The 19605-nt window shown below is 37.9% G+C and overlaps 1 protein-coding gene across 1 annotated transcript; it reads right to left on the reverse strand.

The window, feature by feature from the left end:
• Window positions 1-1323: 1323 nt before the first annotated feature.
• Window positions 1324-15067, reverse strand: LOC121387326 (zinc finger protein 11-like). The gene is made up of 2 exons (XM_041518357.1): window positions 14412-15067; window positions 1324-4675 (listed from the first exon to the last, which is right to left on the reverse strand). Exon 2 carries the CDS (start codon window positions 4657-4659, stop codon window positions 1459-1461), a length of 3201 nt encoding a protein of 1066 aa, XP_041374291.1. The 5' UTR covers window positions 4660-4675; window positions 14412-15067; the 3' UTR covers window positions 1324-1458.
• Window positions 15068-19605: the final 4538 nt, after the last annotated feature.

The following is a 19605-nucleotide window of genomic DNA, read 5'->3' on the forward strand; positions in this document are numbered from 1 at the left end:
TCAAACATGGATTTTACACATTAGAACATTCGTTTAATAGTGTGTGAATCCACCCCTGGCGCGAATACACTCGACACATCGTTGCCTCATGCTGTTGATCAGACGTCTGAAGAACTCTTGGGGAATGGCCTGCCACTCTGCCATAAGAAGTTGACCCAGATCATGAAGGTTGGCCGGAGGGGCATGGTTATCCCGAACTCTCCTGCCTAATTCGTCCCAGGCGTACTCTATTGGGGCCAAGTCAGGCGAATATGCTGGCCAATCCATCCTGGCAATACCTTGTTGTCTGAGAAAGTCCGTTACCACCCTGGCGCGGTGGGGTCTGGCATTGTCATCCTGCAGAACTGCCCCGCCGCCAATCTGCTGAAGGCCTGGGAGAACCAACGGCCGGATAATCTCATTCAGATAGTGGATTCCATTCAGATTGCCATCCACCACATAGAGGGGGGTCCTGTGGTGGATAGAGATGCGGCCCCACACCATGACGCTGCCACCACCGAAACGGTGACGTTGTCTAACGTTAACGTCAACGAAGCGCTCCCCAGGACGTCTGTAGACACGAACCCGACCGTCGTTGAACTGGAGACTAAACCTGGACTCATCAGTGAACATCACTCGACCCCACTAAACACGTTGCCACCGCAGATGAAGCGTGCACCAGTGACGTCTGGCCGTTCTGTGACGTGGTAGGGGTGGTGGTCGAACAGCCTGGCGACGGCAGCGTAGATTATTGGCTCTCAGACGATTGCGTATGGTTTGATCAGACACTCGAGTTCCAGTCGCAGTCCGCAGATTGTCACGTAATCGGCGTGCAGTGGTTGTGCGTTGACGTAGAGCCATATTGGTGATGTAGCGGTCCTCTCTATTTGTAGTGTTTCGGGGTCTTCCCGAACGTGGACGATTTCGAACAGAATTCGTTGCTTGGTACCGTTGCCACAGTCGGCCAACGACACTCTGACTGACACCAAGTCTCAGAGCAACATTTCTTTGCACTGCCATCCTGAAGCCAAGCAATAGCCCTTCCTCGATCTTCGATAGTCAGTTGACCTCGTACCATTGTCGAATTTGGAGTGTGCACCGTACACGAACGCAAGCTCCAATTATACGGAAATTCAGCATTGGGAACATGGAATACACGTGCAAAGCGTGCAAATGAAGCGCTTTGTGAAAAAGCAATATAGATTAGTTTGTTTTGTTTAACGACACCACTAGAGCACATTGATTTATTAATTATCTGCTATTGGATGTCAAACATATGGTCATTTTGACAGTCATAGAGAGAAAACATGCTACATTTTTCCATTGGTAGCAAGGGATCTTTTATATGCACCATCCCATAGACAGGAGAACATACCACGGCCTTTGATATACCAGTCGTGATGCAAAGAGGTTTAGAATGAAGTTCAACATCTATTCCAAGGAGGCAAAACAAAACGAACCAATCTCATAATTACTGCTTCACTTCTCATGAATTTTTATATGACATTTAAGACCATTTGCACTAACACAATGCTTCGAGCAAACTTCACATGAAAACTCTTTCACTGTACGATGAGTTTTCATATGAGATTTAAGATTCTTAGAATCAACAAAGCTCTCCAAACAAACTTTACACAAAAACTCTTTCTCTTTAGAATGAGTCTTCATATGATTTTTAAGATTCCGAGCAGCAATAAAACTCTTTGAACAAACTTCACACAAAAAATCTTTTTCTTTAGAATGAGTCTTCATATGATTTTTAAGATTCTGAGCAGCAATAAAACTCTTTGAACAAACTTCACACAAAAACTCTTTTTCTTTAGAATGAGTCTTCATATGATTTTTGAGATTCTGAGCAGCAATAAAACTCTTTGAACAAACTTCGCACAAAAACTCTTTCTCTGTCAAATGAGTTATCATATGACGTTTAAGACCCCGAGCACATGTAAAAGTATCTGAACAAAATTCACACAAAAATGGTTTCACCCCAGTGTGGACCCACTGATGTGTATTAAGACTGTCGCGGGACCTAAACGTCCTGGAACAAACATCACATTTGTACAGTTGCTTGTCTGTGTGAGTACTCAAGTGTCTTACAAGGTAACGACGCATTGAAAAGTCAAGGGAACATATCTTGCAAGTGTACGGTTTCAGTCCAGTGTGTATGTTCAAGTGCTGTTGATACTGGGAACGCGCTAAGAAACATGTTGAGCAGACTTCACACTTGTACGGCTTTCCTGTCTTATGAATAATGGTGTGGAGCCTGAGAGCGCACTTCGACTTGTAAGTCTTTGTGCACTCCTGACATTTGAATCTCTGACTGGAATGAATAGACATATGTTCTCGCAAAGATGACTTGCTAATAAATCTCTTAGAACAGACATCACAGACAATCTTTACTTCATCGAAATGGATGGCTCTGTGATTCTTCATGTAATGAAATGATGTGAAGGATTTCGAACAAACATCACATGTATAATTCACCTTTAAATGAATCACTGACTGGTGTGCATTGAGATTATATCTTGTATCATAACTTTTAGGACATTTGTCACACTGAAAGTATTTTCCACCTCCAGCATTGTGAACCAACTTATGCCGCTCAAACATTTTAGCAAACTTAAAACGTTTTGAGCAGACTTCACATTTTAGATCAGGCTTATTGTGAACCTGCATATGACATCTTAACGAGGCAGCTATCTTAAAAGCTCTTGAACAAACTTCACATTTAAAAGGCTTTTCATTCGTATGAAAATATCTGATGTGCCTCTTTAGATAATAGGGCGCTTGGAAGGTTTTGTGACAAAGATCACACTGGAATTTCACATTTAAGTGATGCACCGTTTGATGTAATTTGAGGTTTTCTTTAATAGCATAAGCTTTAGAGCACAGTCCACACTTGTAACGATTTTTCTTATCAGAATGAATGACCATGTGTTTTTTGTAGGAAGCAATCATTTTAAAGCGCTTGTCACAAACTTCACACTTGAATGTCGTTCCATCTGAATGATTCAACTGATGAATTTTAAAGTAATATTTTGACTTAAAGCATTTGTGACAAACTTGACATTCAAACGATCTGACATCACAATGGATTCGCTTATGTGCCTGTAGAGTCTTGTCACATACAAATGATGCTGAACATAACCCACAGGTAGCTGCTTTTCTGACAAGATGTCTTGCAACATCTGTCTCAAGCAGAATAGTAGTTGCATAATGCCTTTTACAAATATCACACTTGAATGGAGCATCCCCAACAAAGGCAGATACATATCTTTCGAGATACTGTGCATTAGAGGTTTGTGTATGGACAGTGATGTGACTTTGAAGATGCTCAATGTTTGAGAAACGTTCTGCACATATCTTGCACATAAATGGCTTCTTCGTACTGAAATCGAATCTAGCATTAATGTCTGTCATGTCTCCTACTTCTTCTTGTTTGATGTCATTTGCTTCTTTGCTGCTTGTTGATTTGTTGATATCACAGTTGTCTGTTTCCATGTCCGACTGTCTAATGTCAGAGATATCTGCTTCAATGTGTGATTGATTAATGTCACACGTATCTCTTTCAAGGTTTGCGTTTTTAATATAAGATATATCTATTTCAGTATCTTCCAGATGGATATCACAGCTATCTACTTCCATGCCTGATACGTTAATGTCACAACTCTGTACTTCTAGGTCAGCCACCTTGTTTTTTATCTCAGTTAATTCTTGAAGTCTGTGTACTTCAGTGACAGACGGAATCCCTTCATCGTGTTGTAACTGATGCAGGACTGAACCAGGTGAAAATCTATTTTTTGGTGGACTCTTCTGGAATGTAATTCTGTCGAAGTTGTCCTTTTCTGGTCTTGATGAGACTTTAATGTTGGCCTTTCCTGATCTCATATTATTTGCTGAACCCGCGGTCAACTCATTTGTGGCCAATCCAGATTTTAAAGTACATGGAATTTTAGCCTGTCCTGATCTAAAATTGCTTGTTGAATTAGATGACAATTTATATCTAACATGTTCTGATGACTTATGGTTTGAACACTGTTGAGATGAATGACTAGGACTTACGTCTACATCACAGTTCTTGTTTGTCGGTATACTCTCAACAGGACTGCTACACTTTGAAGACTGGGTGGGTTGAAGACATGGACGGATCTTGATAAGTTTCTGCAGATGAGCCTGCAACAGAGACTGCAGCTGCTGTATCAAAATATTCTGATTTGTAATCAGCTGGCACACCTCAGGTTGAATTTCGTCTAGCTTTACAGTTTTTAAAGATCGTGACTGATTAAACAGCAGCGATATATCTGTCTGGGTTGAGGATTGTGCAGTGCTGGTTTGAGTCTGGATGGCCGTATCTCGAGTTTGATGAGGCTGATCTGTCGTATCTAGTAATACGTCTTTCCGAGTCTGTTGTGGTTGACAACTTTCTGCTTCATAGTTAGCTAGCATTATATCATTCTGAGTTTGTTGCGGCTCATAAATATTTTCTTCATAGTTAACTAGTGTTATATCATTGTGAGTTTGTTGAGGCTGATAAATCTTTTTTTCATACTTAACTAGTGTTATATCATTCTGAGTTTGTTGCGGCTGATAAATCTGTTCTTCATAGTTAACTAGTGTTATATCATTCTGACTTTGCAGTGAGGAATCAGGTGTACGATGAAGGGAAGACATCTTGATCATCCAGTTATCATGGTATCTGTAAGCAAACAAGTACAACAGATAAAAATATGGAAACAATGCAAAACACGAAATGATGCAAGGAAAGGAAGGACATACTGGTTTCTAAACTTTGGCATATTTTAAACTATGACCAATTTGTTTTGTGTGTGACAGGGTTCATAGCATTCTAATGGTTTTGGGCGGGACGTAGCCCAGTGGAAAAGCGCTTGCTTGATGTAAGGTCGGTTAGGGATCGATCCCCATTGGTGGGGTCATTAGACTATTTCTCAGGTCCAGCCAGTACACCACGACTGGTATATCAAAGGTCATGGTATGTGCTAACCTGTCTGTGGGATGGTGCATATAAAAGATCCCTTGCTGCTAATCAAAACGAGTAGCTCATGAAGTGGCGACAGGTTTCCTCTCTCAATATCTGAGTGCTCCTTAACCATATATCTGATGCCATATAACCATAAATAAAATGTGTTGAGTGCATCGTTAAATACAACAGTTCCTTCCTTCCTTCCTCATAATGGTTTAATTTTCCAGGACTGGTGTATATGTGTGCATTTTTTGTTTTAAATTTGAAGTTTATTTTGTTTAACGACACCACTAGAGCACATTGATTTACTTATCATCAGTTATTGGATGGCAACATTTGGTAATTATGATATATAGTCTTAGAGAGGAAACCCACTATATTTTTCTATTAGTAGCAAGGGATCTTTTATATGCACCAACCCACGGACAGGATAGCACATACAATGGGTTTTGATATACCCGTTGTGACGCACTGGCTGGAACAAAAAATTGTGCCAAACATGCACCAGGCGAGCACTTTACCACTGGCTGTGCATGATTTTGTGTTCCACTACCGATCTTTATTAATTAATTATACTTAATTTATCTTTAGGAAAACACCCTCACAAAAGCTCCTTCCGGCCTCTATGGAAAACACTGGACTACCAGGCCTAATTTTGTATTAAAGGGACAAACCCTAGTTTTTAAACAGAACAGAATATTTTCACTATTATAACAGTTTATGATCACTGAAATTATACATTACATGGGCTCGAACTTACGAATTTGTCTCCCATGGCAATTTTTAAAAGAATTGCCATGAGTGAAAGTCAACCGATGGCAATTTTGAGCCTACCTATGGCAATTTGTTTTTTGAAGTGACATTTGCAGAAAATAAATGACTAAAAGGTTATTTTGCCATATGTAGACATATTTGAAATGTGAAAATGTTAAATCTTGGCAAATTATGTACACCAGGTGTATATATTTTGCCAATGTTGAGGAGTTTTACCGACGGCACCAAAGTGCCATCAGTAATGCGTTCTACATATGGAAATTTATATCTCAGTGACGACAGCTGCCGTCGTTATGTTCAAGCCCAGCATTACACATATTTTATTCTTTAAATTATCCATTTCCATAGAACCAAAGTGTTTTTGGTGATCCTGGTCTTTCTAATACAAAAAAAGAGAGAGCATTTTTCACATTTTTAAAAACGCGCATGCATCTGAGAGGTAGCAGTTTATTGATTCGAGTTCTAGTCTATTTTTAAGAATATTTCCTCTTTTCACTCTACTGTAAGTTGATGCAAATGAGTTACAGGTTTGTAAATTAACTAAAGTTAAGTGTTCAGTCTTAGTATAACACAACAGCACCCATTCAAAATAAATAAGTTTCATGCAAAATAAAGGAAAGAAAGAAAGGAATGTTTTATTTAATGACACACTCGACACATTTTCTTTACGGTTATATGGCGTCAGACATATGGTTATGGACCACGCAGATATTGAGAAAGGAAACCCGCTGTCGTCACTTCATGGGCTACTCTTTTCGATTAGCAGCAAGGGATCTTTTATATGCACCATCCCACAGACAGGGTAGTACATACCACAGCCTTTGATATTCCAGTTGTGCTGCACTGGCTGGAACGAGAAATAGCCCAATGGGCCCATCAATGGGGATCGATCCCAAACCGACCGCGCATCAAGCGAGCGCTTTACCACTGGGCTACGTCCCGCCCCACCATGCAAAATAAAGTAAAGTAAAGTTTGTTTTATTTAACGACACCTCTAGAGCACATTGATTTTTATCTTATCATCGTCTATTGGACGTCAAACATATGGCCATTCTGACATATTTCTTTAGAGGAAACCTACTGCTGCCACATAGGCTACTCTTTCCAATAAGCAGTAAGGGGTCTTTTATATCCACTTTCCCAGACAGGTTAGCACATACCATGGCCTTTGATGAATTAGTTGTGGACCACTGGTTGGAACAGAAAATAGCCCAAACTGCAAATGGGTCTATTATGCAAAATAATGCCCAGCCAGTTTGGCCGTAAGATTCTGCCTAATTTTCAGGGCATTGAAACATATGACTAGGACACTGCAAAAATTTGTCACATGGCTGCCATGTTAACTTGGACCCTATATTGGTAATTATCAAAATTAAACAGGGCTTCTAGAATTTTTATAAAATCCACTAGCCATGGGATTAGTGCTTTCAAAAATTTACTGGCCACGTTTAAAAATTCACTCGCCCTACTTGACTTTAAGTTAATATAATTTTACTAAATAATAGTAATAATCAGATATGTCACCTAAAGAGGGAGATAGAGCTTAAAAACACTAACATTGGGGTGTTGGGTGGCGCCAGGATATTCATGTTTACAAAATAGACAACTGCAATATTGGACCCAAAACAATTTCACTAGCCGTTGGGCATGGCAATAATAGTTATTTACTAGCCCAACATTGAATATCATTAGCCATGAGAGTCGGGCTACCATAATCTAGAAGCCCTGTTAAAGTTAGTTTGTTTTGTTTTATCAACATCACTAGAACAGTGATTTATTAAGCATCGGATATTGGATGTTAGATAGATTAGAATAGAATAGATGTTTAACGATGGATGTCAGATATGTTAATTTTAAAATATAGTCTTAGAGAGGAAACGAGTTACATTTTTTCATTAGTAGCAAGGGATATTTTATATGCACTATTCCATAGACAGGACTGCACATACCATGGCCTTGATATACTAGTCGCGGCACACTGGCTGGAACGAAAAATAGCTTAATGGTCCCACTGACGGGGATCGATCCCAAACCGACGGTCACCGTGCATCAAGCGAGCATTTTACCACTGAGCTATATCCCACCATAGTTATCACAATTAAAGTCTGAACCACAGATTTGTGACATGTCACAGCAATAGGCCATGCAACAATATTTTATGGTGTGGTCTTGAGTGCAAAACCAAAGTCATCCCACAACACATTACTTTGCTGTGACACACCCACAGGTAATACACTGCAGTATGCATGTCAAATTAATTGGAATCAGTTCCATTTAGCAGAACTGCTAGAATTTTTATAAAATCCATATGGGATCAGTGATTTTTTTTAATGTACTAGCAAATTAAAAATGACCTATCCTAACTTTACATAAGTTAATACAATTTTACTAAATAATAATAATAATCCAGTGTTCGAAATAAGCACTTATCCGTTTGTCTTGACAAGTGACAACCTGCTGGGACAAGCAAAATGAACCTCAATGATTGTCCAGTGGACAAGTAAAAATTTATAATGCTGTTTCATTTTGAGCAATCAAAAACATTGCTAATTCTTTAATAAAACTAACAACTTATTTGGACAAGTAAAAATAATGATGGACAAGTACAGATGTACTTGTCCGGTGGACTAGTGAAAATTCTTCTTATTTCTATCACTGTAATCGGATGTCACTTAAAAAGGGAGGTAGAGCTTAAAAACACTAACCTGCGGGGGGGGGGGGGGGGGGGCAAGATATTCATATTTACAAATTAGACTTAACGGCAACATTTGATTTGACAACTAGCCCTAATTTACTTCTAGATTATGGTAGCCCCACTCCCATGTCTAATGATAATCACTGTTGGGCTGGTAATGAACTACTATTACCATGCCTGATGGCTAGTGAAAACGAAAGTTGTCAAATGCTGCATTTAAGTCCATTTTGTAAATATGAATATCCTGTCCCCACTCCTGCTTCCCCATTCTTAGAGTTTTTAAGCTCCGTCTCCCTCTTTTGGTGACATATTAGATTAAAAAAACAAAAAACAAAACCCAAACAAACAAAAGAAACAAGAACCTTTATTAGCATAAATTGTATATTATTATGTATCACAGTTTACAGCATTCAAACCCCCACCCCACCCCAAATTAGTAATTTTTCAATGTAGATACTTTGTTAAACTTATCTATTGTGTATTTAATTTTATTTTATTTTTAAATTATTTTTTACAATTTATGAGATCCAATGGTTAGTGTGTATTTTATAAAGATTCTAGAAGCCCTGATTTACTCATTCAATGGCTAGTGGATTTCATGAAAATTGTAGAAGCCCTCAATTACTCATCCAATGTCTAGTGGATTTTATAAAATTTCTAAAAGCCCTGAATTACTGATCCTATATCTAGTGGATTTTATAAAAATTCTAGAAGCCCTTGTTTGAAAATTAACGTGAAAAACCAAGGTCGTCAGCAGGGCCAGTTAAAGAAAAATCATTCTGGCCCTTCTCAAATTCAAATAGCCCGCCAATTATCACATTGGAATTTAACTGTACAAGTAAAATAAAACTACAGTGTTTTGTGTTGAATAATAACTGTTTGCGTTAAAGAAAACCGATGAATTGACACAGGGCTTCTAGATTATGGTAGCCCCATGCTCCCATGGCTAGTGATATTCAGTGTTGGGCTGATAAATAACTACTGTTGCCATGCTCGACGGCTAGTGAAAAACATTTGTCAAATTTTGCAGTTAAGTCTATTTTGTAAATATGATTATCCTGCCCCCATACCTAGTGTAAGTGTTTTTATGCTCTTTATCCCTCTTTATATCCCTAATCTATATCTGATTATTACTATTATTTAGTAAAATTGTATTAACTTAAAGTAAAGTAAAGTAGAGCTAGTGAATTTTTTATTGTGGCTACTAAATTTTTAAATCATTGATCCCATGGCTAGTGGATTTTATAAAAAAATTTAGAAGCCCTGTGACGTTTAACTTCATAATGAATAAAGTAAAAATTTATATAAAAACATGTTAAGTTTTGAACCCATACCAACTCAAATAATAAAAACAAAATTGATATAGAAATCCAGTATAAATAAACATGTTTCTTTACAAAGTACCATTAAATTAAACATATTAAATCTCATTTTCAATACAGGGTAAAATATAATGCAGTAGAAACAAGACTAAATGTAGAACTGCGAGTGATAATATCAGTGGCAGTCCTCTTTGTGGCGATGCCAGAGGGATGGAATAACCTTTGTGGTGATACAAAAGGGGTGAAATTCCCAGCAAATGCAGACCTTGCGTTTTAAGGTACGCGGGTGCAATCGCGCTCGTAATTTCAATCTGACGTGTGAAAAACAGTGCATGTTACATTAAAAAAAACGGTGCACGTAAAATAGATGGGTATATTTATTTCCACTGTTTACAAAAATCAACAGTTTTCATAGCTCATTTAGCTGATAGGAAGGTTCCTTTATTAAAACAATAAACATTTTAAAAAGTGCAGTTTGTTTTATTTAACGACTCCACTAGAGCACATTGATTTTTTTTTTTATCTTATCGGCTATTGGACGTAAAACATATGCCACATAGGCTACTCTTTTATGACAACCGGCCTCGGTGGCGTCGTGGCAGGCCATCGGTCTACAGGCTGGTAGGTACTGGGTTCGGATCCCAGTCGAGGCATGGGATTTTTAATCGAGATACCGACTCCAAACCCTGAGTGAGTGCTCCGCAAGGCTCAATGGGTAGGTGTAAACCACTTGCACCGACCAGTGATCCATAACTGGTTCAACAAAGGCCATGGTTTGTGCTATCCTGCCTGTGGGAAGCGCAAATAAAAGATCCCTTGCTGCCTGTCGTAAAAAGAGTAGCCTATGTGGCGACAGCGGGTTTCCTCTAAAAACAGTGTCAGAATGACCATATGTTTGACGTCCAATAGCCGATGATAAGATAAAAAATCAATGTGCTCTAGCGGCGTCGTTAAATAAAACAAACTTTACTTTACTTTACTTTTATGACAGGCAGCAAGGGATCTTTTATTTGCGCTTCCCACAGGCAGGATAGCACAAAGCATGGCCTTTGTTGAACCAGTTATGGATCACTGGTCGGTGCAAGTGGTTTACACCTACCCATTGAGCCTTGCGGAGCACTCACTCAGGGTTTGGAGTCGGTATCTGGATAAAAAAATCCCATGCCTCGACTGGGATCCGAACCCAGTACCTACCAGCCTGTAGACCGATGGCCTAACCATGATGCCGGTCAATAAAAAATTTAAAATATGGCAATGGATTCCATGCCATCATTAAACTGTTATTTCTTTGTTGAACAAATCGGGAAATACTGGTTTAATAAACAAGTTTGTAGATGTACCAGTCAAAATTCAATCGGAGATACACTCCCTATTTTATTTATTTTGGAGAGTGATTTTTCACTCGCCTTAGCATATTGAGGTGTGCGATTTTCCACTCGCCTATAATTTTTAAAAAAAAGGACTGCAAATGATTTCCTCGGGAGTGGCTGTTGTCCTAGATAGAGATCCATGGTATCATCCACTGTTTTGCCAGATGACCATTCGACTGCTTTGTGCAGCGATCATGTATTACGGTTGTGTCACTCAGATTACCTTGGATGTTCCATCAATTGCCTTAAAACTTGTATCATAAAAACTAAAAAAAAGTCAACCTATGCAGTTCGATAGTAATTTGTAAAGAATTTAAAACTTAATAAATTAATATGTTTTTATATGAATTTTATCTTTATTCATTATGTTGGTGCTGCCAACATATAAAACCTGTTCTAGGTCTTCTGCTGCCAGATCTGTAGTTCACTCCAACATAGACACGATGTGTTTTGTCACATTCAATTCAGTATCAGTGTTTCTTCTGCTGCCAGATCTGTAGTTCACTCCAACATAAACGTGGTGTGTTTTGTCACATTCGATTCAGTATCAGTGTTTCTTTTTTAACTAGAACTATACTCGCCAGACACTAAAATCGATGGTCGCCCAACGCACTACCTTTGTAAAATTCTTAGTCGTCTTTAGCCAATAAAGGTCGCCACGGGCAACTGCTAATTTTCAACCCTGGAAGGCCTGAATTACTGATCCTATGGCTAGTGGATTTCAGCATTCAGTTCATTCAGGTTTAGGTTTAGGGTAGTTCATCGAGATAAACGTCTCCGGCACGATATTTATTATTGTGATGTTTACTGCTGTGCCGTAACATTTATCCATTGGATCGAACTTTCCATTTGCAATCACGATTTAATAAAATCAGGCATGTGCTTTATTTAAGAGCCTCAACACATACAACAACATATTTTACAAAATTTTAGACTAAAATTTTAATGACAATACCTTTGGTAACTTTTCCAGGATAAGATGTTTGAAGATGACACATTTTCACATTTAAAAGTTATTTTTATCCTGGCACATCGAAAATGCGGAATGAAAATATGGCGGAAAGACAATTACTTGTATCAAACATTTTACGTACAGCCAATAAAAAGAAATATTTCGGAACTGAATGGAACTGATTATTAATTTTGTTATTTTTGTTTCTATATATGTGCTTTGTGTGGGTTGCATTATATGCATTATTACTATTTATGCCATTAAAGGTTTTTTTTTTCTTGTGGGGTTTTTTTTTGGGGGGGGGGGGGGATATTATTCTTTTTTATTATTATAAAAAAAAAAAATTATTGTCAGTACAGGTCATTATTTATTTTAAGGTTTTCATTTATTTACTTTTTTAAAACTTATTACTTCCTTTAGAATTTTTTTTAATATTATTATTATAGGTCATTGGTTAAATGCGTTTCAAAGGTTTTTCTCTCTTCTTTTTTTTAAATTATTATTGCAGATCATTAGTTATTTTAAGGGTTTTATTTATTTATTTATTTATTATTAATTTTTGTTCTTTTTTGTTTTAATTTTTTTACTGATAATTACTGGTTATTAGAACTTATTTTAAGGTTTTTATTCAAAAAAAAAAAAAAAATTATTATAAATATTATTAATAAACCTGCACAACCCACAACCTAAAAAATCTATGATTATAATAGTTTCATTAGTCTTTCATAATATTTCTATTCATCTTTTATAGCAAGTTCTGGGAAATGTGTGTGTGTGTGTGTGTGTGTGAAGGAAACATTTATAAATGAAAAAAGCACATTTTTATTTAGTTATTATTATTATTATTATTAAATCAATAATGTATTTATTGTTATTTAATTATTTATCAATTAAGTATTAATTAATTTTATGATATTATTTAGTTTTTATTATTAATATTATTAATTTATTATTTTTTAATTGATTTTTAAAAAATATTAATTAGTTTATTTATTATAATTTATTTTATATTATTATTATTGTTATTAAACGTGATATTCCATTAAATGTTGTATATTGTGGAAGAAAATCATGAACCTGAGATGAATAATTGTAAAAATAATCCTATTCCGCCAACAGTTTTCAATCACATTTTTAATGTGCTTATAATGGCTAGCAGGAATATTCGAGATTTTGTTCGTAACTGAAAATTGGATTAATGCAGGATTACTATTTGGACAAACTGTATATTTATGCGTAAAACGTAACTCGGGAAGTTTTCTTTATACAGTAAGTGTTTATATTTATTGGTACATCTCATATTTCGCCACAAATAATTAATTCCATGATTGTATCGATTCTGCCTGAAATCTGGGCGGAAAACGCACGCTTGTTTTTGCTGTTAAACTTGTAAACATCAGAGGTCCAATAAATGTCAAAATGTTAAAAACCGGACCGTAGATATTTACCTTGATGAACTACTGTCCAAACCAAAATGTTAACAACTACGAAAAATTGCTCCCCGACCTTTATTTTTCGTTAGGTTTTACTCACATTTTGTCCAGACAGAAATCTAGGAAAAACCATTGCAATGACACAAATTCCACATATTAGATGATAACTATGTCACCAATATCGACTTCGTTAAGATCACATAGGGCAAAAAGCATGTAATTTTGTGCCGGCTGCCATTTTGACTTTTTATGGAATATTGTCCAAGAGGTGTGAAAGGATATGACTTAATCTAGCAACGTCATAACATGTTATCATATAAAAGCAAACGTGATGCCGTCATATTAATTTTAAAATTATTTTTTGTTTGTTTAGATATACCATTAAAGATCATTGATTTTATATTAATTATGTCACATACTTTCACCCCTCTTGAAGAATATTCCATAAAAAAGCAAAATGCAAGACGGCTGAAAAATGCATGTATTTTGCCCTATGCTATCTCAGCGACATCGTTAGTCTCATATGTGGAAGCTGTGTCACTGTAATGGTTTTTCCTAGATTTCTGTCTGGACAAAATGTGAGTAAAACCTAACGAAAAATAAAGGTAGGAGAGCAATATTTGGTAGTTGTTAACATTTTGTTTCTGACAGTAGGTTTAGGGTTAAGGTTAGTGATAGTATTAGTATGAACGTTCGGAAGTCTTTCCAACGTCTGGTACCCCTGTTGCTGCACGGTATATCGCCTGCTGTCTAAAAGTATTGGGGTTTATTTTGTTTTTTTTAAGAATGGGACGACTTTACTACGGGACAAAATTATTGTGGTACGAAATGTCAACGATGAATTTGACACAAAACCAGGTGTTAGAAACAGAAACATGGAACACGATATCGATTACATTACTTACCATACACTCGCCAGTACTGAGTACATCAAGTGGACCACAAATGACGAATCATAATAAAGTATCGGTGAAAATAAATATTGATAAACACAGAATATTTTTTATTCGTTTTTGAAGCTTTTTTGGCATAACCGAGACTATATTTTCTTTCGCGGATAGCACTTTCCACTAGCCAATTGAGGGCATCATACCAAAATAGCTCCTGTTTTCTGCAGATGCGGGTAAATGCCAATAATACATTTTCTGGTTTATCATCTATGAATACTTGCAGATTCGCAAAAAAATAAAGGTCATTTTTTTAATTTGGCTACCAAACCCCTAGATGGACCACTGAACATTTTTAAATAAAGATATGTAACGCTCACGGGTGTGGGTGGGTATAGATGCAAACGTTATTTAGCGTTACAGAGGGTGGGTGGGGGTATTCAGGGCATAAAATTCGGTTAATGCAAAAACAATATCGACACGAACGACAGATCGTTCGTGCAAAAACTATAATCGCTCGTCAGAAAATGTAAACTGACGTGTTTTGGCTAATATAACTATTTTTGGAATAAAATAATAAGAGAACGGGCCTAGCATTGCAGGTGTGAGAAAAAAAACAATGCATCCGTTTGAACTCGACATCGCGGTCAATTACAAAGTCGGCACTGTCATTAGAAGTGTCAATAACATTTAGTAGCATAGTCAGTGGAAATCTGTGAATGATTAAAAACAGGATATTCCAGTTGTGATCACATGGGGTTGAAGTGGGACGCAGTTCACACTTCCAAATATTGCTCTCTTATTTTGTTATTATTATTATTATTATTATTTTTTTTTTTTTAAATATAAATATGAGTTATTATGGTGTTAAATGTGTGCAAATAAAATGATAAATAAATAATTTACTGACGTACTACGCATGCAGGCCACACCAAAATCGCATTCCCACCCACTTCGTCAAATTTTATTTTTTAATTATTATTATTTTTATTATTAATTTATTTGTTATTATTTTATTATAAATATTTTTTAGATTATTATTTTTTGTTTCTAGGAAAAGAAATTAAATTAAATTAATCATCCACAATATTCAACACTAAATTACCCTGAAAACGCGCCTCTGATTAGCCATTAAATGTTCTGTATTCTAGTTAATTACAAAACGAAACCCAAGACAAGTAGCCTTCAAACAAAAACAGGAGCATAGGCTGGGGGGGGGGGGGGGGGGGGGGGGGGGGGATCTGATACCCTCGTCCGCAGAGGCTAAAATACTGTTTTAAAGTTCAATATATTAGGCTATACAGGTGTCCAGAAAAATTATATTTGCTTGCATACGTTTAAATTATTTGTTATGTTTTTGTATTCAAGTGTATATACATGCTTTATTATTTACGTTTTTAATTATTAACACACTTCCACCAAGTTTGATATGAATCTACAATCTTTAAATGTGGTTGAGGTCAGCCAATCAGAAGAGGCCACGCCCAGGTCACGTGACCTAGCTTATTTACATATGTTGGGGCTCGAGTGACCCACGTACTACTACGCAGTCCGATTTGAACAATGATGAAGCAGGACGTGTGCGCCTGCTCTCTCGAGCTACCCCCCCACCTGGGGGGACTCATTGTTTCGTACGGAGCGCTTTTGGAGTACCGCGTCACGTACACCGGGCCACGGGCAACCGTGACCTTGGTGTACGGTGAACCAGCGAGGAAGCCATCTAGGAGGAGGAGGAGGAGAAAGACGGACGCGCCAGGGGCGGACCGGGGGAGGTCAAAACCGGTAGCTCAACTACCGGCGGCGACTTCTTCCGTTGTACGCCCCAAGCCCCAGTCTACACCAGCGAGACCAACTGATACAGCCCTGCTGGATCCAGCTGTTGACTTGCCAGTGGCGAAGCCGGAAACGGACCTTAACCGGGCCCTGATGGAATCGCCCCCCACATCTCCGAAGCCTTCAGCCTCCGGTTTTCCCAGCGATGCCACGCCCACCAGGAAAAAGTGCCGCCTGCAGAAACCCAGGCCCGTCTTGTGGCCGTTGGGGAAACGGAAGGCGGTTGTGTCCCCCCAGGCGACCAACCAGACAAGCAAGTCCGCCGACCTCAACCGACTACACCGACTCCACCGCCGCCGATAGAGGATCCGACCATCGGCCAGCCTTGGACATTACAGTCTGGCAAGCTACCATCGCGCTACGCAAGGCTGGTCAAGACCAACATCGGGGATGTCCGTCGGCTCTTATGCGAACCTGGTCCGGAGACCTTCGAACCTCTGCCGCTGACGGAAGGAGAGTTTTCGGTGAGGAAGATCATTATGAAAGATGGGAGAGGGATCTGCCTTACTGTCCGCCGGAGGGGACTTTTCCACCAATGCTTCTCGATGAAATGGACAACCCCGACCATCCACCGCGTCATCAAGACCGTTGCCGGGGAGGACTACCGTTCCAATCATCGAGAGCATCGCCAAGTCCACACACCGGCAAAGCCCTCCACCATCTGGATTCGACCCTTTCATCAGCTCTCCTTGACGACATCCCACTCTACCAACTTCCTTTACCCTCCGTGAGTAACCTCTTTTTGGGCTAGTTAGACTTTAAACATTTTGGAAGCAGTTCAAAATTCTTGTTTATTTTTTTTTATAAGTAGTCTAACGCATTTTATTTGGCGCCCGTTCATTGCTAAAAATCACCTTAAAACTTTTCGGCCGAGCAGTCTTACCTATTTTGGGTTTTAAAAATTAGAGTCCGGACATGTCTAGGTATGCAGTTAATCTTCATAGACTTAGGTTAAAAAAAGGCTTCACCGAGGAATCGAAATTCAGCCAATCAGAGCACGGCTCCCACTCGGGTAGTACTTCAAGCTTTATGAAGTGTCTGCTATTTGGGAGATCCGCGCTGGCGTTGAACCGTACTAAATGGCTTTTTTCCAAATTCTGCCCACTTCAAACCTTACCCCCCCCCCCCCCCCCCCCCCCCCCCCCCCCCCCCCCCCCCCCCCCACCCCCCCCCCCCCCCCCCCCCCCCCCCCCCCCCCCCCCCCCCCCCCCCCCCCCCCCCCCCCCCCCCCCCCCCCCCCCCCCCCCCCTCCCCCAACCCCCCCACTCCCCCCCACCCCCTCCCCCCCCCCCCCCCCCCTCCGCTCCGGAGTTAGTCACTGGCGAAGTCAGAGGCTAAATCCGTAGTGGGCGTGCCTGAACCATGTTGGATAGGGGCACGTGAAAATAGTTCCCATCCCATCCGTACTACTAATGTGCCAGGTGTTAGTAAGAGCATAAACAGTAAATAGCACAACGTGGGTTGCCCGTCCATTAAACTGATGACATTAAACGCGGAAGGTCTTGCATTTAAAATAGGTGATTCAGAGTTTATAAATTATGTTTATAATTTTCATATTGTTATTTTAACCGAGACATTTATTGACAGCACTTTTGACCTATCAGATATTTTCACATCATTTATGAAAATCAACGCACCTGTAAAAAAATTAACTGGTACTACGAAAGGAAGAAAGTCAGGTGGTGTGTTGATATTAGTTCATGAATCAATTTTAGAATATGTCATCAAAACTGACATCACAGGTTTTTGTTTCAATAGTAATACTATTGTTCTTAAAACAGATCAAACTATCTTACAAAGTGTTAATAATATGATATTAATAGGTACTTATATTCCACCTAAATATTCCCTTGCATATAATAATGGAAATAGTGGGGTTGAGGATTTGGAAAATTTATTATTGTCTCTACATGAAAAATATTTTGATCATATATTTGTTATAAAATGTGAAAGGAAGCTAACTACTTTCTACGTAAATTTAAGAGATCAAAGCCAGTTGAAGATAAATTAATTTATTTATGGAGACGAAGAGACTATAAGAAACTTATTTTAGAAAAGAAACGGAAAAACTGTGATAACAAACTGCATGTGTTATTAGGCAATATTAATAATTCTAATATATTTTGGAAAGAAATTAAAAGGATAAACTATAATGTATCTCAAAGAAATAGTATTAGTAAAGATCAGTGGCTTAAACACTTTTAAAATGTTTTAGGATGTCCGGCATAAGAAGATCAACATTATAATGATGATATAATGCTAAATAATTATGATGAATGTATTAATTTAAGTCATGCTAAAGAACATCAAGCTATGAATCAAGTAATTACAAAAGACGAAATTATTGGAGCTTTTAAATAACTTAAAGTTGGGAAAGCAATGGGGATTGATGGTATATAGGCAGAATTATTGAAAGAATCACAGGTACCTTTCCTTAATGTCGTTTTTGACAAGGGTATATATCCACAGGTTTGGGTTACATCGGTGATCATCCCTCTGCACAAAACGGGAGATATAAATAACCCAGATAATTATCGTGGTATCTCTTTATTGTCTGTTATGAGTAAAAATATATACACACATTATAAATAAACGTTTAACTCACTGGGCTGAAAGTACAGGAACACTTTTAGAATGAATGAATGAACGAATTAATGTTTATCGACACCCCAGCAAAAAAAATACATCGGCTATTGGGTGTCAAACTATAGTAATGGGGAAAACAAAGTGATGATCCACTTTTAGAAGAACAAGCAGGATTCAGAGCTAATTACTCAACAATTGACCATATTTTTACTCTGTGTGGCTTAATCCAAAAGAGATTGCTATCAGGTACTAAGTTGTATGTGGTTTTTATTGATTTCAAGGCGGCTTTTGACTCTGTTAATAGAAATATATTGTGGAATATTCTAAGAACTATTAGAATTCATAGTAAAACAATGGATATGTTGAAAGCTATGTATGCATGTGTTAAGGCATGCGTCAGATATAATTCACATGAGTTTACAGATTTTTTTGAATGTCCCTTAGGTGTAAAACAGGGGTGTAAAATAAGCCCTCTGCTTTTTTTCTTTTGATATAAATGAATTGGCAAATTAAGTAATAGAGGGTGGTAAATATGGCGTACAAATTCGACCTAACTTAAATGAGTTATTTTTGCAGATGATATACTTTTGTTATCAATTACCCCTGGTGGACTGCAAACTCAAATAAATAATTTGAAGAAATCTGCTGATTGACTTTGTCTAACTGAATTTAGATAAGACTAATATTGTTGTCCTTAGAAATGGTGGGTACCTTTCTGCTAAAGAAAAATGGAAATATGGAAACCTTGAAATCAGTTGTAAATAGTTATATATAAATACCTTGGTATTAATTT

The sequence above is a fragment of the Gigantopelta aegis genome, chromosome 13 (genome assembly GCF_016097555.1).
Source record: "Gigantopelta aegis isolate Gae_Host chromosome 13, Gae_host_genome, whole genome shotgun sequence".
Classification (NCBI taxonomy): domain Eukaryota; kingdom Metazoa; phylum Mollusca; class Gastropoda; order Neomphalida; family Peltospiridae; genus Gigantopelta; species Gigantopelta aegis.

What these genes read in the sequence shown, in the direction of transcription:
- LOC121387326 (XM_041518357.1), bottom strand. Translation starts at nt 4,659, where the DNA reads ATGATCAAGATGTCTTCCCTTCATCGTACACCTGATTCCTCACTGCAA.